The sequence below is a fragment of the Anastrepha obliqua genome, chromosome 4 (assembly GCF_027943255.1).
Source record: "Anastrepha obliqua isolate idAnaObli1 chromosome 4, idAnaObli1_1.0, whole genome shotgun sequence".
Taxonomy (NCBI): domain Eukaryota; kingdom Metazoa; phylum Arthropoda; class Insecta; order Diptera; family Tephritidae; genus Anastrepha; species Anastrepha obliqua.
The window spans coordinates 102900441-102923129 of NC_072895.1; the positions used below are offsets into that span (position 1 = coordinate 102900441).

At 37.8% G+C, this 22689-nt stretch overlaps 2 protein-coding genes across 2 annotated transcripts; both read right to left on the bottom strand.

Moving 5' to 3' along the window:
* Positions 1–7794: 7794 nt before the first annotated feature.
* On the bottom strand, positions 7795–15136 carry LOC129243920 (DNA repair protein RAD50). Its single transcript, XM_054881371.1, has 12 exons — positions 14879–15136; positions 14304–14685; positions 14060–14245; positions 13682–13895; positions 12438–13616; positions 12308–12374; positions 11884–12240; positions 11608–11777; positions 11275–11535; positions 10180–10282; positions 8658–8886; positions 7795–8590 (listed from the first exon to the last, which is right to left on the bottom strand). The coding sequence occupies exons 1-12, from the start codon at positions 14945–14947 to the stop codon at positions 7881–7883; spliced, it is 3927 nt and encodes a 1308-aa protein (XP_054737346.1). The 5' UTR covers positions 14948–15136; the 3' UTR covers positions 7795–7880.
* Positions 15137–17416: 2280 nt separating this feature from the next.
* LOC129245268 (uncharacterized) lies at positions 17417–22388 on the bottom strand. Its single transcript, XM_054883343.1, has 5 exons — positions 21949–22388; positions 21774–21892; positions 21251–21708; positions 19035–19138; positions 17417–18978 (listed from the first exon to the last, which is right to left on the bottom strand). The coding sequence occupies exons 1-5, from the start codon at positions 22157–22159 to the stop codon at positions 18782–18784; spliced, it is 1089 nt and encodes a 362-aa protein (XP_054739318.1). The 5' UTR covers positions 22160–22388; the 3' UTR covers positions 17417–18781.
* Positions 22389–22689: the final 301 nt, after the last annotated feature.

Consider the following 22689-nt stretch of genomic DNA (forward strand, 5'->3'; position numbering starts at 1 on the left):
GACGTGCCTAGGAGGCGGCTCTGGCTCAAGCAGGTGTCTGCAAGGGTGAATAGCACCCTAACAGGAACTGCTTGCTGAGCAGTTTATTGTGCTCCATTACAGGGAGCATCTGTGCCTCGTTGTGAAGGTGTTGAGGTCAGTAGGCAACCCGTCGCTGTACGAATGGGAGTGTTTTGGCAAGTCTGCAGATTTATCCACTGCGTGTCACTGGTTCCAGGCGACCAGATAAGTGCAGCATAGCTTAGAACTGTGAGGTAATTTACCCAGGTTTAGATCAAGACATTTTTGCAACTGTGCCCCAGAGACATGGACTCACCTCATTTTCCAATGCGACCTTATCTCGTAAAGGCGAGAAAAACACCTTCTGTTATTATGGCTGAATAGAAAGCGAATATATTCTCTACCACCAAATGTCCCCCTAATGTGAAGAAAGTATTGTGAAAAAAGATAGACTAACAATAAATTTCGCTGTCGAAACACGTAGTTGTATCCAAAGGATAGGTCATCGGTTGGTTTCTTAAAAAAAAAATGCTATAAAAAACGGATCAACTTTTATATCAGCGCATTTTTTCTCAAGGGTATTATAATTTTGTTCACATAACGGTTGTATGTCATGGCATAAAGGAATCGAGATAGATAGAGATATACCTTCTACTCAAATAGGAACGAGACGGTATCAATAAAACGGTCCGCGGATGACATACATATGGCAAAAATAAATTTTTTGTTTTTTGGTAGGACTGTTATAAGCTCACATGGCAAATTTCAGCGTGATATGTCACATAGTTTGTTTTATGTGCTACTGTAAACAAGTCAAGCTCGAATGTGTTCTTCGAATTCTCTTTTATGACTTCAATTGTCTCAAAATGTTTTCCACGGAGCGGCAACTTTAGCTTGGGAAACAGGAAAAAGTCACATGGAGCCATATCAGGCGAATACGGTGCTTGCGGAACGATATTAACATTATTTTTGTTCAAATAATCGCGAACAAGACGTGATGTGTGAGCTGGTGCATTATCCTGATGCCAGAACCATGACTTGTTGTCCCACAATTCCTTCCTTTTAAGACGAATGTTATCGCGCAAACGCTATAAAACGTCTAAATAATATTCAGCGTTAACCGATCGGCCTTGCGGAAGGAACTCCGAGTGCACCACACCTTCGTAATCGAAAAAAACAGTCAGCATAACCTTAATTTTTGAGCGACTTTGGCGTGGTTTTTTGGGTTGATGTACGGCCCTCTTTGAACGATTTGTACCACTGGAAAACACGTGCACGCGATAGAGCAGTGTCCCCATAGGTTGTCTGCAACATTTTTAAGGCGTCTGAAGCCGAAATTTGGTTGGAATAACAAAATTTCAAACAAATTCTTTGAATTTCCATCGTTAAAACATAAATTTAAGATTAATGCAAGCATATACAGGGCGCGTACGGTATTTGCCGACAACTTCAGAGTAAAACTGATTAGCTTTTGTTTTGAACAAAATTTAATGAAATTTCGATCCGGGCCCGAATGCCCGATTTGCATACCCAATCAAATGATTATTCTTAAAGAGCATAAAGGTATTGATTGCAGCCTTCAGAGAAGAAATGATGTTATGGATGCTTATGGATTTCAGAGAGATAGAGGACCATAAGTTCGGGTAAAATACGGTGCACTAGACAGGGCTAGTGTACTGGGGCGGCAGCCCTTGGTCGGGAGTAAAAACCCGAGTCATTCCGGTAACGTAGAACCGGCTGCCTTCTACTCCCACTCCTCACTCAACACCTGACTCCAGCCCCACACCAGCATGGTTTCCGTAGAGTGCACAGTACCACCACGGCACTCACCGTCATAAACACCCAGGTAAACCGCGGCCTCAACCAAAACCGCCCCTGCGAGAGGACTGTCCTAGTAGCGTTGGACCTACAAAAGGCTTTCGACACAGTCAGCCACGCCACGCTACTAGATGACATTTTACAGTCGACACTCCCGCCAGGGCTGAAGAGGTGGACCGCGAACTACCTGAGTGGTCGTCACTCGTCGGTAGTATTTCGAGACCAAACCTCAAAACAAAGAAAAATAAAGCAAGGAGTACCGCAGGGTGGTGTCCTTTCACCCTTGCTTTTTAATTTCTATATTTCGAAACTCCCCCAGCCACCAGAGGGAGTCTCACTGGTCTCATATGCCGACGACTGCACGATAATGGCGTCGGGCAATGACATTGATGGCCTATGCTCAAAAGTAAACGACTACCTCGCCAGCCTTTCTCGCTTCTTCACTGCGAGAAACTTAAAACTTTCTCCCACTAAATCCACGGCGACCCTATTTACCACCTGGACAAAGGAGGTCAAGCTGCCACTTCAGGTTCACGTCGATGATACCCCAATTCCGACGATAAACAACCCCAGAATTTTGGGAGTCACCTTTGACAGCTTGCTCTCCTTCTCGGCGCACACAACCGCTATTGCAACGAAAGTACAGAATCGCAACAAGGTCCTCAAGTCGCTTGCCGGCAGCACTTGGGGCAAAGACAAAGAAATGTTGCTGTCGACTTTCAAAGCAATAGGCCGACCGGTTCTGAACTATGCCGCGCCTGTCTGGTCGCCTGGAACCAGTGATACGCAGTGGACGAAGCTTCAGACCTGCCAGAATACTGCCATCAGGACCGCGACAGGATGTCTCCTGATGTCCCCTATTCACCACCTACATGACGAGGCGCACATGCTCCCGGTTAAGGAGCATAACAAAATGCTCGGTAAGCAGTTTCTGCTTGGGTGTCACCGTAGGCCTCACCCATGCAGACACCTGCTCGAGCCTGAGCCACCTCCCAGGCACATCAGGAGACACTTCCTCAACTACGTGGACGAGATCCAGGACAAAACGGACAGACCTCTCCAGGATCAGACAGTATACAGACAGGCTATTAACGACATTCATCGGGAGACACTTACCACCTTCCTAAGCTCCCGACCCCCGAATGCCGTTATCGGAGTCCAACCACCACCTATCGCAGACGAAGAGCTCCAGCTTCCTCGAGAGTCCCGCGTAATCTTGGCACAACTACGTTCTGGATATTGTAGCAGGTTAAACTCCTACCTATCCAGAATCGACCCCGACATACTAAACATATGTCCTGCATGTGAAGGTACCCCGCACGACACTAACCACCTCTTCACATGCCCCATCAAACCCACTCATCTAACACCTCTCTCCCTCTGGACCCAACCCGTCGAAACTGCCAGTTTCCTGGGCCTACCGTTAGATGAGCTAGACGAAGACGACCGGTAATTTACACTACACTGACAGAGCGAAGATACTGCTACAACAACAACAACAACAACAACCATAAGTTCGGTGTTATGTGGTCACTACTGTCTCTAGAACTTCGATATATGTAGCAGAGTTCACTCGAAATCCTTAAGTAAAGAATTGTAGAGTAGAGTAGAGTACATGTCCTTTGGCGCTCACAACACCTAAAACCATAACAGTGGCTGGAAACTTCGTGTGCATACGACAGGATTGGAGCATAACGATCTGTCTCTATTGCAGATGGTTGTTGTTGTTGTTGTAGCAGCAAAAACATTCCCCATACATGTACGGGGAGTGCTGCTGAAGTGACAGTCCTTGGCCGGATATATAGTAAATCTGGGTCGTTCCGGTACAGTAGAACCGATTGTCGGGAGAACAACAGTCTTCAGCTGATCTTTAGTCTTGGTCGAAATTAGATTCATCAGAAAAAACCATAACATATCAGGCTCTTCACGTTGTTCAATTTTGTTTAAAAGCCGTTTTAATCAGATTACATGCTGTTCTCGAGTTTGCTCCGACATAAACTCTCTTCCGCGCATAAAGTAGAATTTATACCGATACAAGGGCTCTCAATGATTTTAAAGTATCCTCGTCAATAGTCGCTTGCACTTTTTGAAACAATTCTGCAGATCGGACAGTGTCAGAACCTCGTGTTTTTTGCGTTTTGTATCAGACTCTGCATTCCCGCCCGATGCTTCCAATTCACGGCGAGCTTTATGAACGAATAAACGGGGATACTTAAGAAAATTAGAGATTTCTATATCGTTGTGATTTGCACATATAGCGACGATAACCACATGTCTCTTAATTTCTTGAGTTAAATTGTAGTCCTTACTTACCAAAAGTCACATACTTACCAAAAGACTCTGAATGTTGAGAAGAGTCGATTAGCCAAGCCGTCCATCCGTCCGTGCACACGACAACTCGAACAAAAATTATTATATTTCAATGAGAGGTTCGTATTGAAAATGGACAAAATCGGACGGCAACCACGCCCTTCTCCAATATAATTGTAATTATCTAAAATGTGCGTGGGTATATAAAGTGCGGTCCGAACCGAATTGCGCTATCCTTACTTGTTTTACCTTACCTCCATACGAGGGGTGCCTTTTATATGTCGGGATTAAAAAAAGAAAAACAAATTTTAATCATCGAAAATCACTTTATTGTTTTTCTAAATATTCTCCATGAAGATCTATACACTTTTGCATGCGTTTGAACCAATTGTCGAAGCACTTTTGCCACTCTGAATGAGGTACCTCCAAAACATGCATTCTGAATGCCGCAATCGCTTCTTCAGGTGTCGAAAAACGTTGACCTCTCAGTTTGGTTTTTACGTACGGGAATAAAAAGAAGTCATTCGGTGCTAAGTCAGGACTATACGGTGGATGACCCATTAATTCGATGTTTTGGGTGCTCAAAAATGCAGTTGTTTGAGCCGATGTGTGAGAGCTCGCATTGTCCTGGTGAAGAGTTATCCGTCTTTGGCGATTGGTTTTCCTAATTTCTTGGAAGACATCTGGCAAACAAATGGTTGTGTACCACTCAGAATTTACTGTTCTGCGTTGTTGCGACATGCCCAGTTTTTCCGAAAAAACAGGCGACCATTTGCTTGGAAGTACTTCGTGCGCGAACAACTTTTGTTGGATTTGGCTCATCTTGAAACACCCATACAGTCGACTGCTGTTTACTTTCGGGCTCATGCGCGTAAATCTATGATTCATCACCTGTCACGATGTCATAGACGTGTTTCGAAGCCCCGCGATCATATATTTTGAGCATTTGCTTCGACCAATCGACACCAGCCTTTTTTTGAGCGATTGACAAATTGAGTGGGATCCAACGCGAACAAATTTTTTTGACAGTCAAATGTTTATGCAATATTGAATGTATGCTGGTCCCACTAATGCCTAAGATTGTCTCAATCTCACGATAGGTCACATGACGATCTTGCAATATCAGTTCGCGCGCAGCATCAATGGTTTTCGTAACAACAACTGATTTTGGACGACCTTCACGAAATTCGTCTTGGAGTGAACTACAACAACGATTGAATTCACCATACCATCGATAAACACTGGGCCTTGATGGAGCTTGATCGCCAAAAAATGAATTAAGTTCATCCATGCAATGTTGCTGAGTTAATCCACGTCGAAAGTTGTAAAAAATAATCGCACGAAAATGTTCACGATTTAATTCCATTTTTGGACCAAGATGAATCTTTTAAGTTACTGTAAACAACACAAATAGCGCTGGTATTTCAAAACGTTCTGAGTACGTAAAAGCCAAAAAATGTCAAACTTTGTGATACAGCTGTCAGTTGCCAGATTGCAACATCAGGGTTGCCAAATCCCGAAATATAAAAGGCACCCCTCGTAGTTATACACGTTTTCGCCCAAACTGCGCACTTATTTTGGGAGTGGAAAGAGATTGAAATTTGTAGGCGAGAACTCCTGGTTGTTGTTGTAACAATATAATTTTTCGTGGAATGCTGCTGAACGGTTAATGTAAAACCTACTATGTGGTAACGAGTCGAAAGTTCCTCTTCAACGCTACCGTACGATGATGCCCCCTTTCTAGTTATGCGACAAAAGTTTTCAAGTGCCCCAAATATAAGGACTAAATATAAACATAACGTTACGATGAAAATCAGTGTCAACAGTAGGTGGAGATAAAAATATTTGCTCTAACTTGAAAAAGATTTAGTTTAAAACTTGCTAGTCGGCCGAATCTCATTTTAATTGGTCAACTTCACACGTGAAAACTTCCTTTTGACCTTAAAAAACAAAGTTTGCAGTTTTGGACAGAACCATAAATAATTTTATCAAATAATTAAACTTTTTTTTTGGTTTTACAAAGTATAATATTTATTAACACGCATTATAATCTAACACATATTTATTTAGTATTTAACGTTTATGATTCACTTATGAACTCATTAAAATACAGCATATTTTATGGAATAAAAAACAAAACAACAATTATTGTTAGTGCCTCGGAATATGAGAAGTATTTAAAATAAATAATCCACATCTTTTACTTACACCTGTCGCCGCAAGGGATTCCGGTATGACCCGAATTTATATCCAAGCAAGTTTATGAAGAATTTATTATGCTGTACATGCGTATGCACATACCATATATAAGGCGGATATCTTTATTTGAACTTATTCACGCATTTGTCTGTTTGCATACTGCAGACGACGCAGGCACGGCGCCATTTGCAAAAATTATAAATCTTCGGATAGAGTGATTAATTTTGCGCCACCTCATATAAGGGGTTAGGGTAGTCAGAATTTTCAAAACATTCGATTTTTTTAAGTACAATATCTCAAAAATATTGTGTGAAAATTTGAAGTGAATCCGACAAATACTTTTCGAGTTATTCAACAATTAACAAAGGGCGTTCGACCGCTCAGAAGCTCGATAGCAAAACTTTAAATGCGTTTTTCTCAAAACTATGTTTTTTGAACTGGTGATCACTGTAACTTAAAAACCGCTTGGTAGATTTCAATAAAATTTATACTGCTTCTGAAAGACATAAAAAACTCGTGCCTTCGATCGATTTTTTTTTTTTTCAAAAATTTAATTAGTTGTCGGTTTTTTTCTCGAAAATATGAAAAATATTTCCTGAGGTCGCCATGTTGTTAATTTTGAAAAAAAAGCTTTGATCATGCACAAGATTATCTATTAATAAAACTAATTTCTCTTGTCCGATTGATTTTAGATGCATGCCCAAGAACTTGTGATGATCACCGCAAGGGACTTCTGGAGATACTGGCTCCACACAAACTCCGATAATTTTTTTGAAATTTTGCTAAAGTCAAGTCGAAAAATGATGTATTAACGCTATGTCTTTATTTTTGTAAAATAAAGCAATTGACTAGCAGAACAAATTATTGAAAATCATCACTTTTTCGGGCCTCTGACTTCCCCTAACCCCCTACCATAAATAATTATTTAGGGTTGTTGTTATTGTAGCAGCATAAAAATTCCAATCTGGAAGGAGTCCTAGGTGCCTTTATGCTAAAAAATATGGGACAAGTTCCCAAAAAAAAAAAATTTAGTTTGACAAGCAATTCGCCAGTGCGGGATATGAAAAGCCAAACGTTCATTACCACAGGCACCATAAATCAAGAAATTTATATGAAGAAGTGTTTGGAAAAACGTTTGCTGCCATTCATAAAACAGCATACAGACTCAGTTCTGTTCTGGCCCGATTTAGCATCGTGTAAAATTATAGCCGTCTTGCTGTGAACTGGTATGAAAATAATGGGGCAAATATTGTTCAAAAGAACGACAACCCACCAAACCGTCCACAATTGCGACCCATTGAAAAATATGAATTTAAGCAATTGGCGCAAAACAGACTCGAATGGAAGAAATTAGTTGTGGCCCTAAGTTCCACACTGGAACTGTAGGAATTTATGATGATGATCCTTTGTTACGAGTGAAAGGCTCTGCATAAATATAAGTGTGAGTATAAAAATGCATATCACCAGTTACAATGTTTGAATAAAAAATATATTGGGTAACTTTTCTTTTAGGAAATACTTATCTTAATTTATATGTATTTGGTAAATGGAACTTAAGACACCTTTACTTTACGTATAACCGATTTGCATTCATCATTGCGAAACACTCTATGATAGGTGTTTATCTTTCCCAAGGTGGAGATGAAATCGTCGTCATGCGTAATTATGATCAACATAAAATTGGATTGCATGCGCCTTTCGTCTACGATGCGATTCAATGCCTCACACAACGACAAAATATTATTACGATCCAAATTGGTGGTCGGCTCATCCAAAGCCAGCACACCGCAATTGCTGCTGAATGTCTCGGCCAACGCCATGCGTATAATTAACGAGGCCAACACACGTTGACCGGCACTACAACGGCCGCGCATTTCAATCTCCGAACTATTTTTCGACTGCACCACACGATAATTATAATTGCGCCGACGATCGGCATTCGCGTTCAAATCAACTTCATCGGTTTGTATTTGTATGTAGTCAATGTCGTTGCCGCGATAAATTAAACGCCAATACTCACGTATGAGACGATTAATACGTTCCATTTTCTCCTTATGAAATTTCATGAGAGACCATTCCAAGCTTATCTTACTCTGGCCAAGATCCTCTTTCAATTGTTGTGAAGTCTTAACTTCGTAGAAAGCGCGACGATAATTTTCGAGCGAATCCTTGAATTTCGGTTCATTTATCTCGCTTTCTAATTTCTTGATTTGATTCTTAACTTCGCCAATTTTGCCGAGTAATTCACCCTTATGTACAGTACCTAAAAGTGATTTATTAAATATTTATAAAGTCGGTATGTATTACTTGTGTGAGCCAAATGTGTATACCCTTTTCGCGTTTTTTAATCAGAGAATTCTTTTCCTGCGACAGTTTGGGGAAATCCATTTTCCCCAGTTGCTTGGCCAATGCTTCAACTCGCACATCAATGCCGGCCTTTTTCTCCTGCAGTATTTTCATTTCACGATTATCTCTCAGATCGCGTTCCAGAGTCTCCTGCTGCAGGCATTCTGTTTTGATCACCTCAAGCTCATTTGATGTTTTGGCAATTTCTTCTGCCTAATTAACGAAAAAAGTCAACGATGATAACACGAAATATTTGATTCGTAAAAATTGTTCTTAAATTTTTTTAATTTAAATTCTTTTTTTTTTTTGTTGGGATAACTAGCAAGTACAGCACTCAGACACATTTAAACCCATTGTACTGCACTCAGATTCCCTTTAACTTTTATTTAAGTCTAAACGACCTCCGAAGAAATCTGAGTAGATAGTCGCTTCTGAACACATCAGTGCCAAAGACCTCACACCTGATTCGAGCGAAGGCGGGGAAGACGCACAGGAAGTGGTTCGCCGTCTCATCCTCCTTTTCACAAGCTGGGCAGAGTACACTGTCTGAGATGCCTACATTTTCCACGTGCTTCGCCCACAGAAAGTGGCCCGTCATCAGTCCAACCAGCTGTCTGCATTCCCTTCTGCTGTAGGTCGGACACGACAGGTAACATCAGTTTAGTACATCTGCAGCCCCTCTCAGCCTGCCATGCTTGCTTGAGGGTTGTAAAAAACCCATTTGCTAACCGTGGCTTTGATTGCCCATCGTAGCTAAGGAAATTTTCTCGTTACCAACGATACCCACGTGCCCCGAGACCCATGTTAGCATCAGGCTAGAAAGCCTCTTTCGTTAAAGACTGTTACCGGCCAATGCTTATCTGATTACTTGGAAAGTGAGAGTCCATTAGCAAGCTGAACGTCTCACTTTACTTCTCCGTGAAGGAGCCATCAGGTTTCCAAAGTGACCTCAGCTTTGCGGTTGGATCCCTTTTCAGGATCCTAACCAATTTCGCCGTGTCACTCACGAGATTCAATACCGCCGCAGAACTCCATAAAAGAAGCCCTTTTCGTCTACCGAATTAGCTGCTTGTAGTTCCTGTGAACTTAACGGCATTGCTCCCAGTCCTCAGTAAGATTAGTCTTGAGAGCCCGGTTTAGAAATTTTATGGACTCATGCCTCAATGTTTGGAGCAATTAAGGCAGCACTGAGTTTCTTAACTGCCACCTCAATACCCTGTTCTTTCCGAAGTCTTGGTGGTGTCACTTCAAAGCCCCGCAATGCCCCCTCCCCCCCCCCCCCCCCCCCCCAAGCTTTTGCCAGCCTATTTTCTGGGGGTTCTAGAGGGCAATGGCATTTGTGCCTCCTTGCCATACTGAAACTCAATATACCTGTGGTCCGAACACGAATCTTCGGCAAGGACTCTCCAGTCCCTGATTGACCACCAAAGTTTTGATAGTTTTGATTTAAATTCTTACCTTTGCTTCGTTTTAAATTGTTTTTAAATGTTTCATTTAAATTCTTACCTTTGCTTCGACCGCCACTTTGCATGTTTTAATTGACTCTTTCATATCGGCGATTTCGGTTGCCAGATTTAACGATTGAAATTCAAACACTTCGTCATTTAGTCTATGGAAAATGTCAGAAGTAAATGGTAAGAAATTAAATATATTAGTAGTAACAATGTTTACCCTTCTAGCTACACTAGAAACTAAATGCTTTTAAATTTAAGGTAGTAGTCTGGTAACTTATTTTGGAAATTTCGAATTTCGGTTTTTTACATATTTTGAAAGTGCGATATATTGGTAATATACTGTACAAATTTTAGACCGAAATTCGAAATATTGACGAAATTATAGCACATACATGAGAGCGGCTCGTACTTGCGCGTGCTAAGCCGGTAAAACTTTAAACGCGTTTTTCTCAAAACAACGTTTTTCCGGATGGCCGTCGTGAAAACAAATTTTCTATCTAACGGATTGAGCTGAAATTTAGATATGTTTTTCTACACATCAATAGTTCTGGCGGGTAGTAGATTTAATTTATTTCGTCCCTAACTTTCCATTTTTTAGTCCGATTTCCACTTAAAAAAAAAGGCAATTTTCTTACGAGGTCCGCCATTTTGTTATTTTTTGTCAAAATCATTTGATCTTACTACCCGCCAGAACGACAAGCACACTGATTAATAAGCAATTTGTTTTTTCTGTTTCAGATGACCACAAGTGACGAAATCACGCCGGCCAGCCACTGTACCTCTTTTTTTTGCCGCTTGCTGCAGTGTACAAAAATAGTATCAAAGCATTAAAAAAAAAAAATTTTTTTGTACACCTTCTGATACCTTTAATAACATATCAGAAAATCAAACCGATTGAATTTTATTTTCCCTTCCAAAAAATGTCCCAAACATGGCCTCAAAAAACGTGTAAGTTACCAGACTACTACCTTAAATTAAATAAAAATTTGGCCTTTCGAATCGGTAATCTTGGTAATCCACGTTTCAGTGTACCAAGAATTTGGGAAGAAATTGCCAATAGCACAGCGAATGGGCTCAAAAAGCATTATTCGTTTTCGAATTTTTCACAACTTAAAAAAAGATACTCTTATAAAGATTTGCCACTCACCGCTGTATATCGTGGTCGATTTTCTTGTAGGAATTTAACTCGGTTTGCATTTTGGCCACACGCTTACGCGACGTCTCCAGAATGCGATTCTTCTCAGCAATTAGAGCATTTAGCTTTTGCTTCAAAGCAGGCAATTTAGTTTTTAATTGTTTAATTTCCGTAGTTCCGCTTTCGATTAAATTTTTCAATTCTGTCTGGCGTTCTTGTAGCTGCGCCAACGATTGCTGTCCTTCCTGGAGTTTTATACGTTCATCTTGATAGCTGAAAGATGTACGAAATTTTTAAATAAATTTGATTGATTCCAAATTTTTTTGCGAGTATTTTTGCTCTTACGAATTTTTTTGTTCTTGCATCTTGTTAATTGCACTCACAATCTTTTCAAGATTCGCTTGCTTCTCCTCCAAGGTATGACGCTCTGCATCAAGCTCCTCAGATATACCAGACTTTAGCATTTGTAGATCGTCTAAGTTAGCGTCAGACTCAAAATCAGGAGGTAGCTTTGCCTGAGTATTGTTTTTCAATGTGTACATACATACATATGTAAGTATATATTGTGAATTATAAATTGTTTATACTTTTACATAGCTAAAATTAAATGCTCGCACTCACATTCAATTGCTCAATATCATTTTTCAGACGCGTAACCTCTTTCATGGCCTCATCCAGCAGTGATACATCACCCATCATCGAGTCAGCCAACTCCAATGATGTAGTCGGTTCAGATAAGAGCATTTGGAGTGATTCAGTGTCTTCTACGCACTTGGCTAGCTTCTCTTCAATGCTGGCGAGTTCTTTCTTCTTCTTTGGGATGTCTAATTCCAATTTAGCCACCGTCTCTACTACCGATTTAATGTGCAACAGATTTTCATACTTCTTTTGCTCTGCTTTTAATAGCTTTTCAGTGCGTTTTATGTTCTCCGGCAGGCGATTGATCTCATCAGATAGCTCCATTGTGATATCAGTGGCCTTTAAGCATAAAGTGAACAGAATAATCAAAATTGATATAAGCGCCTGCATGCCAATATTAATATACCTCAGTGCTGGTCATGTCCTTATGGCACAACGGACAACAAGGCTCTTCTGTAACTTTTTCTATATATCTGCAAATGCAAGAAATAACAAAATTATTTTTCAAATCAAAATTATTTTTATAGTTCAAATACCTTTTGTACATAGCCTCCGCTGACAGTAACGCCCCGTGTTCCAACTGATATTTTGCCATGGCGGCTTTACTTTTGGCCAACGTATCCTCATATGATGCTGCATGGCATGCCTCGTAAACCTTCTCTTTTGCTTCTTCGAGTTCCTTTTCCAGTTTAAGGAGTTCAGCTTTTAAATTTTTACGCTTTATCTCAAACGACTGTTGTTCCAACTGCAATTTGTTTGACTTTCCACTAAGTTCCTTGATAGAGTCGCGCAATTTCTCGCTGCATATTTGCATAGCTCGCTTGTAGTTAGACTCGACGGTGCGGCTAAAGAGTTTCTTAAAGTTATCTGCATGCTTGCCTTTTACACGGCGTGCATCCTGTTCTTTCTTCTCCAACTCTTTTTGTTTCAACGTGATTTCGGCAATTAATTTGGCCATCATATTCAACTTGGTTAGTCGTGCGTCTAATTCACGAAATTGTTCTTGCAACTTTACAATTCTCGCTTTATTTTCAGCTATATCAGCTCTCATCGTCTCTTGATTGCATTTACCGTTCATTTCGTCCATCAGTTTAATCAGACTATCTATGTTTTTAGACAGAGTTTTGATGCGCCGCGCAGAAGTCTCTATTTCAGCAATCTCTTTCGTGATAGTTTCCAATTCCTTTTCATTGACCTTTTTTTGCTTTTCATGCGTTATGATTCCCTCTTCCACTTTAGTGAGCTCAACGCGTTGGCAATCTATTCCTGCTTGCCTGCCACGATCCTCTTCATCCGTTTGGGCAACACTCTCGCTTATAATACGCTCTTTATCCATCAATGAGTGCTTAACTCTCTCCAACACACCTGCCACACACTCAGGCTGAAATTCTAGATCTTCGGTAAGCGTAATTTCTAAATGTTGGCAAAGTGTTTTCAATTGTTCGGCGCGTTTCGAAACGCATTCTTGTTCCTTTTGACACTGCTGCATTAGCAATATGCGTCTTTTATCCAAATCAGTGAAACGCTTTTGTAGTGTTTTTTCTTCTACTTTTGAATCGTTCAATTTTTTATCTAGAACATTGCGCCGCCGCTTTTTCTCAAGCATTTTCTGACCGAAGTCAGAAATTTCCTGCTCTAATTCCTCTCGACTACCTTCAAATGGCACTTTTATATTGCTGTTCAAAGCCAATATCTGTTCCTGGCAATTCTTTTGTCTGCGTTGAATAGGAAAGAAAATTTGATGAGGTTACTCAATGCATTTTAAATTCTGGCTACTTACTCAGTTTCTATCTCTACTTTTTGCGCCTGATACTTCCCCACTTCATACTCAACGTTGCGAATTTCCAGCAAACGCGCATCAATTGGCTTCATTTCCTCCTCACAAAGCTCACACTCCTGCTGTATGGCTGCACACTTCTCTTGTGCCTTTTTTAAAGTCAGTGACTTATCATCCATTTCTTGTTTCAAGTGTGCAAGAAGGCGTAAGTCCGCCTCTATAAGAAAAAGTTACAATATGCATACAAATATAATAAGTTGCCATTGAAAATATATGTAAATAACTATGTTCGCTGCCTACTAATGAGCTCACAGGCAAACGAAACTAATTTTCTATTAAATATATTATATTTAAATTATAGGAATATTAATACAGGCTCACCTTTCACTTTTAAATTGTCAGCCTCCTCTTTACGCATTTTTATGATCCTCTCAATGGTTTTATTAAACTCTGTCATACCGAAAATAGCATCGAACTTCTCCTTCAACTTTTTAGATTCGTCCAAGGGCCAACTTGAATCCTCTTGGTGGCAGAATAACACATTGTTAATAATAGCCTTCGACACTCCTAAGTAAAAGAATTTTTTCATCACTCGAAATCATTACAAATGTAACTTTCAACAAACCCATAAACTGACACATAGCCACATCGACATCCACACAACGCTTACTAATGGAGTTCGTAGAGCCCTTGCCATCGCTCTTACTGTCTATATAGTTCATAGTCGCATCCAGCGTTTCAAATGAATACTTGCCCCGCTTATTTGATATCTTCATAGAACGACAAACGGATATTCGTTTTCCTTGTAGGTTGCTAACTTCCAATTTAACTTGCCCCAATGTGCCTGCTTGATTGAATATTTTCGGATCGTGTACAAAGCTTCGACCGCGGTCACTGCCAGGCGGCACCTCCCCAGTGAGCCCATATTTGAGGCACTCAATCACAGTGGTTTTACCGCAACCATTCTCTCCCAATATCAATGTCACCGGTGAAGAAAAAGTTATTGTCTATGAAAAAAATTATTTGTAACTAAAATGATCTGCGTTCAAAACTATGACTAAGGTATCAGAAACAGATAACCCAGACTTATATCCGGTCAAAAATTTAAGTACTAAGCGCTTTCTAGCAGCATCTCCCCATCACATATGTATGTATACAAATGGTTAGATTATCATGTTGTTGCAACAAAATTGTTCATACCTGAACATCTTCCGAATTTGAACCAAAACTACGAATACCCTGGATCGATAATTTTTCTATAATGGACATTATTCTACGCGCAATATTTCACAACAATTCAAAAACAAGACGCCACAGATATAACACGAAATTCCGACTTTTGCCGGGCAGATACTATGTGGGTGACCAGATGTTAACAACACGGTACACTGAATACTAAAGGTGACGTCCTCCGAAAACCGCTACTTATTTCTTCGAGATTTTGTCAACCGGTTGACGTCGTCACTAGAAATAAAACCAATCGTATATACAGAACAAACCAAAGTTAAAGAAATTACTTTTTTATAAATATTCGGTGAATGGCTTGGTAATACTGTAATTTAAAAATTTCTGAAATTGTGAAGGCAGGAATTATAAAAATACCTCCAAATGCTTTTTTTTGTGTGTATATCATTTTTGTGTTTGGTTTGTGTTTGGCAGTTTCTATTGACTTCGCTTACTCTTACTCTTCTTTTTGTTAGTATATTTGCAGCGTTGACGTCACAGCGAATTCGGAAAGCATAATTTTGCATGCTAACATTCTATTTCACACTCAGTTATATTATATTTACATAGCTGTAAGATAGCTTTCTGACCGTCTTCACCTACTTGAAAATCTCACTTCCGTTCTATTTTATTTTTTTACAAGCAAGACAGAATTTCGTTGACTGGACACTTGGTCAGCGAAATTCTGTCTTGCATACTTTTTTTTTATAATATGTCCTCTGGTAAAAAGTTTCGTTTCATGCACGCTATTGTAATGCGAAGTTACGCAATGGGTCACCACAATAAAAAATGCAAAAAATTAAGAAATTGTTGTCAACCTACAAAAATTACAGTTGAAACCAAGCAACATCTCACTTACCACGAAGGATGTGCGATAAAGCATACTTCGTATTTTTACTGGTCTTCACTTGCGACATCTCGCTTGCGACAATTTCAACCAGGTAATAACCGTTAGTTAAAACTTGCACTCTATAAGGCGAATTTGTGCTTTACTTTTAATTTCCTCGCATACGAAACAGTCAACTAAAGAAGTAATCTTTTTCTCATTTCGAAAATCTCATTAAAGGGGTGGATCCTGTGAAGCGGACTCTATGGGTGAACCTTTTATTCGAGTTACGGGAACAACAGTCTTAAAGCACATCTGCTGAGAGAAATCTTATGGGAAAGTGAAGGTGATTTTAGAAATTTTTGCCGAATGACCATAGAAAAATTTGTACTCATTCCTGTTTTGGTAATATAATAAATACTTTTTAACACGTCTTCAATAAATTTGACAAAATGATGACATAATTTCTGGATTTCTTGTTTTTTGCATAAATCATTTTGCTTAATAATTTGTGATTTCTACGCATTTTGCTATAAGTAATGAGGTGTGCGTTGCCCAAAGAATGCGAAATTGTTGTAGAAGTGAATGGAGTTCTGCCGGAGGCTATCATTTAAAGCAAGGAATAGCGCCATTTGTATAAAGCATTTCAAAGCAAAAGCAAAACCCATAACTTGCTATGCAATACTAAATTCATAAAATACTCTTATGAAAGTCGATATAAATGACAAATTATTTCCGTTGCGCATTGCATAAATAAAATTTGCATTGTTGCTGCAATTTTACGGTTTGTTTCCACCCCAAATCTTATTTGATGTATATAGCAGAGTTATTCTGCGATTTTCATTTCCATCTGCCTATTCATGTATTTTCTTATTCACTGGCACTCACCTTAATTCTTTTAATCTGGTCACACGACGCCATTTGTCCCGGAGTTTATTGTGAATGGTAGTTTTTATGCAAACGGTTTGTTCACACAGAAGCTATTGCCGAAATTAGAAAATAAGCAAATTTTAAAAATTTCATCGAAATGCCAATGCATAATAAATTTAAGTTTTACTGGCTGACGCCACTTTTATTTTGTACTTTATAACACATAGCTGCGAAAGTATAGTCTTATTGTGAGAAAATAGTCTTTATTTGAATCAATGATTGAAATTAATATTGCTTAAATATTGTTTAAATTAACTCTTGCCAGTAGGTTGAAATCTCATAAAAGTTTCCTCGCTAAATGAGAGTTAAGTATATATTACTTTGGTTGCGGACTCAGTCTTGCTTAAATATTGTTTAAATTAACTCTTGCCAGTAGGTTGAAATCTCATAAAAGTTTCCTCGCTAAATGAGAGCTAAGTATATATTACTTTGGTTGCGGACTCAGTCTTGCTTAAATATTGTTTAAATTAACTCTTGCCAGTAGGTTGAAATCTCATAAAAGTTTCCTCGCTAAATGAGAGTTAAGTATATATTACTTCGGTTGCTGACTCAGACATCAAGATATTAAGAAAAACTTTACCGACTTTGTGCGCGTGAAGTAGTAAAATCATCTTTTTCATTTACCGTTAAAAATTAACGTTTTATTTATATATGTAATCTTATTCTCTCTCCCTTTTTTGCGAAATCTTTCCCGAACGTAATTTCAGTATTTTCTGCGCCGAATAACTTTTGAGCAATACAATTTCTATAGGCATGTATTTATTATATATTTTGAGATTTATTTTCAATTTTAATTCAACGATTATTCGTACATGAGAGTATCATTTATTTATTATAAATACTTATAGCTCTAATTAAACTTGAAATTTTTATTTCTTTATTTAAGTCAATTGTGTATTATTTTATTTCTTTACAGAGGCATTCTCATATATGTATTTTATATGTATATATTTATATGTGTATGTATGTATATAACCGTGGCAATCTGTCAAATTTACGCGCTCAGAAAGCTTGGCTTCTTATTTACATATAAACAATAGTTGTCCATATATCTTTGCCACAGCCTTTATCGTTTTATAAACATTCTGAGGCATAAATTTGTATTTGAAGTTGTGTTCTATATCTGCTTAGTTTGTAATCTATTTGCCACATGTTAATATATATATATTTTTTTTATTTAGTTTACAAATATTAATAATATAATATAATCGATATTCAAATAATTTTTAATAAACGAATAGAAAGTTTTTCCGTTTAAAACAAATGTAACAAACTTCAAAGTTAGATCATATATAATTAAAAGTATTTTATTATCAGCTGTTAACAGCAATAACGATTATAAAAATTACAATTTTTTCCAAAAATATAAGTTGAATTGCGTCAACGCATAAACGATGTGCTCACAGTAGAATAAACACATATTTAAAGATATTTACCATATTTGCAGGTTTTTGGCGCATTCTTAGTCATTTATTCCCTTGTCTTTTTATTTACTATGCAATACATATCGCTTTTGAATGGACGTAAAGCAACTCAAGTGTAAAGAAAATCAACCATCAATAAGAATAAGAAAACCGTATGCATAGTATATTTGGATAAATAATTCTCTTTCAGAGCTTCATGCAGTTTTAGCTTTAGTGTTATATGTTCTTTTCCACCAGTTCTCGCGTTTAGATAATAAAAAAATGAAAATAGACAAACAAGTTTTTGAGTCTTTCGAGACACAAAAAAAAAAAATAATAATAATAAAACAAAAAATGTTCTTGAACAAACTCAAGAAAAATTATTAAAAAAAAGTTTGTTTTAAGGCTACGCATAAATATGTATGTGCATTACGGTACACTTGCTCTGTACACGCAAAACTTTATGTCCATAAATATGTATTAATGGGTATTTGTATGTGTTTATGTAGATGTGTGTTTATGTATTGTATATATAATAATATAACTACGCCTATATAACGCAACCAGTACACTAGTTAACAAATTAAACATCAGCCAGCCGAAATGCTAACATTATAGGGGTAAACAAACGTATGTATGCATGTTTGTATGTATATATATGTATGCAAGTGCATGATTACATAGGAAATATGGAAAACAAAGCAACGTAAAGTAAATCCATTATTTCTTTACAAATTGATAAGGCGGCAATGACGAACGATATCGTAAATTGTTTACGTTATTGGATGGTACACCGCTATTAATAACCGATCCACGCCCACTATAATTTGATGTATTTGGTATCAATCCCGATGGTGAAGCGTTTACAATAGCTTGTGGCGGCATTGAGGAGTGCATTAGGTTTGAGCGTTGGGTAGCTGAAGAAATTTTTTTTTTTAATATTTATTATTTATTTATTATTATTTATTATCACCTGGCACATAAGGTTTTGGTTGATGGTAAGAGTTGTTATGTGATCGGTAGTAAACAGCCTCATCATTATAATGGTAATTATGAGACTGCTGCTGGTATTTAGGCCTAAAAGAAAAACAAAATTCAAAAATAGTTACACAATACAACCCTGGTAGAGAAAACTGATTCAAGGTTGTTCATAGACTTAAAATCAGTCATTTATACAGTTTTATAAAATTCATTCGTTAAATAAACACATTATTTTAACATTCTTTTAAATAAAAATTATAATTTTTTTTTTTTTTTTTCAAAAAAGTTGTTGTAATAGCAGCATAAACATTCGTCATCCATATACGGGGAATGCTGTTGAAGTGACAGTCTTTGGCCGGATATAAATCCAGGTCGTTTTGGTTACGTGGGAACGTTCAAGAAAATCTTTCATATTGGTGTGCCTCTTTTTTCTTTCAAGATACCCCTCTACAGCTTCAAAATTTGGGTTTTCTTCAATTATTAACGTTTGTTCACACTACTCATTACGAAAGAAATTTGGTGTTCACTCGATAATAAACGGTTCCCTAGGCAGGGTTACTTTACTGGGGCGGCAACCCTTAGTCGGGAAACCCCCGAATCATTCCGGTAACCTAGAACGTCACTCGATCAAGGAGTTCAGTTAAGCCGGGGTTTATTTATTTATTTATGTATGTAGTTAAAACACACAAAAGTTCTGACCACTTGATCAATAAATTCATAAATATATTAGAGAGTAAAGGCAAGAAATTGAAATATCAAACACAAGGGAATTCGAGATTTCATTACATTCGCGTAAAGCCCGAGCAATAGGAGAATTATAATACGTTCACATATAAGTAGATGATCTACTTTTTCGTGCTTAACTCCCAATCCGTAATTAAAAAGCGAGATTTCCCATACAAAATTTCTCTCCCAAAATCTGAGATTATAAAATAATCCTTGATAATAACCATACTTTTTGGCATACAACCATGTGTTTTATGTGTAATAGATCATTATTTTTACGCGTGTAAAGAAAAACGTCAAGTAAAAGGTAAATAAAATGGATGCCGGCAAAGAAAACAGGTTTGTAGACATAATTCTAATAAAATGTTTGTTAACAATTATTAACTATGCATTTATATAACAGAAAAAGAGCGTGTATAATAAAAAGATACTTATTATAAAATGTAATATCGAATTTCGAATGCGTATTGCTGCCATAATTTTTTGAAACCTCAGTAAACGTCATTTATGATTTCCTCCAACTGTTTATTATTAGCAGCACATTGTGCAATTAAATTAGCTATTCCTTCTTTTTGTCTTTTCTTCATATCGTTAATAATAATTAAACAAACCAAAAACACCGAAATATTCCCCCAAAATAATTTCTATGAAGAAAACCCTTTCACAACAGTATTGACAGCCAATTGTCAATTTTGCAGGTAATCTGTCATATGTGAATAGGTAGATTAATTGATAACTAATGCATATGTGAACGTACTTTTAGACTCGAATTCCTTTTGAATTTCTTGAGATAAAAAGGGTATTAACTTCGTAAAATTTTCACCGAAATAAGAAAGTTAATGCCTTGTAACAGAAACTCACAATCTTTGTCACCATTAGTTCAATTAAACACGAAATCAACGATAAAATCGACTTTCTGCAATCAATCGACTCTAAGCTGATTAATAACAGACTGGAGCTAATAACAAAGGGGATTGGATCAGAAAATTTTAAAGATCTTAAGGCGAATTTAAGAAACATCTTATATGCCCCTTCGATTCTTGGCATATAAATAAGGCATATTCCAACTGAGACCGAACAAGGGTGATAAACAGTAGTTTTATTGTGTAAGGAGCCGAGAAATTTTAACTATTATATCTAACAAAACCTAAGATCGAGTAAGATTCTGAAACAATAAAGTTGATACGACTTAAGAAAAATGTGTGTCAAAAATTACTCCAATATCTTTGAACTCATCCACAAATTGGAGGGCATTAATAGAGATAATGTAGGACGATTGTAGAATATTACGAGATTTGGAGAAGTGACTTGAAAGTATTCTTTCATTCCCGATTGAGTGTATTGATTAAATTCCATGTATGTTGCATTTATTGTGGAGTATACGTTTTAGAATAAAGTTCGAATTCCGGCTGCCAAAACATAAAACTTAACTTAAATATGGGAAGATAAAAGCAAGAAGTTGGAATTTAATAACTGCAATACCTGTACATGCCACTTCCTCCTGCCGGCCCTCCTGGGCGATGATTAGAGTTATTGTTATTACCGCCAACTGAATGAGCATTGTTTTGCTGTTGTTGCTGCTGCTGTTGCTGTTGACGTATAGTGATTTTCTTAGCGGCTTCGGGATCCTCCATCAGTTCGCGAAACTGCTCTTGCCGTATGTCATCGTGTTTGTCTGGTATCAAATAACGTCGAATTTCTGCTAAAGCATATGCAATGCGAGCATACGCTTCAGCTGGTGGGGCAACTGTTGATACTTCAACATGTAATGGCAAATTAAGATGGGCATATTTGGCATCAGCTGAGTTTCGCAACTCCTCTTCACGCACTCGGTCTTTCATTGAGAAACGACCGAGTATGACAATCTTACATTGTGTCTCCTCTTGAAGACGTCGCAGTGAATTTCCTTTTGGCCCAAGTAATTTTCCAACATAATTAAACTACAAATAACACTAGTTTATAGTACAAGTTGTATAAAAGCTCGTACTTAAATGGACTTACAAACCTTTTTATCTTTAATTGGAACGTGCACCTTTTGGGAGAGTCGAATAGTCCTTTGTTGATAAACATCTGCATATTGTTCGCGCGTGGGTATGCGGCCGTTTAGCTGAATACGTTCGAGTGCTACCGAAAACATAATCTATGATATCTTGAATACCATCCATCGTATATATTCTTACCCTCATCGATCAACTTGACAGCCAAGGGAAAATGATTCTCCATTCGCGATCGCTCAGCTAGTAATTCCTGCATGTACTTTTGAGCAGTTTCGTTTAAACGCGGTGTATTTTTTATATTTTCCTGACCTAGCTCATGTTCATGATTACCATTACTGTAGTCGCCAACATCAGCACCACTGACGCCTCCAACACGCATGCCATTTTCCGCCATACCGTTGCTACCCCTTACAATCGCGTACAATATTTCGACAATTAAACTTAACGCAGTTACTTTACCCTTATGCTTATGTCAGTACATCTACATAAATTGTGATCTATAGAAGCTATGTTCCCTTGTTTAGCACGAATAACACAATAATTTTAAACAATTAGACAACGGCATATATGCTGCAGGCAGACTAAATACCTGTCAAGTCTTTTATTAATTTTCCTCCCCTTGAAACGGCGAAAATTTTTGACACTTTTCACAATCATTCGCCGGAAAACCAGAGATGCCTAAGTCAAAATGCAGCCGCATGATTGCATGCGGAAATGCAACGATGAAAGTTCTTCAAAATGATCAGATTAGAATCCAGAAAAAATGTTATATAACTGAAATGAAGTGAAAAGACTTCGAATACAACATAACACCATGAAATGCTGAAAAAATAAATATTTCATTCATTTATGTTTGTTATAAGTTAAAATTATTTGGGCTTACTGTACAAGCAGCATGCATTTTAAACTTTTTACAATGTCTAC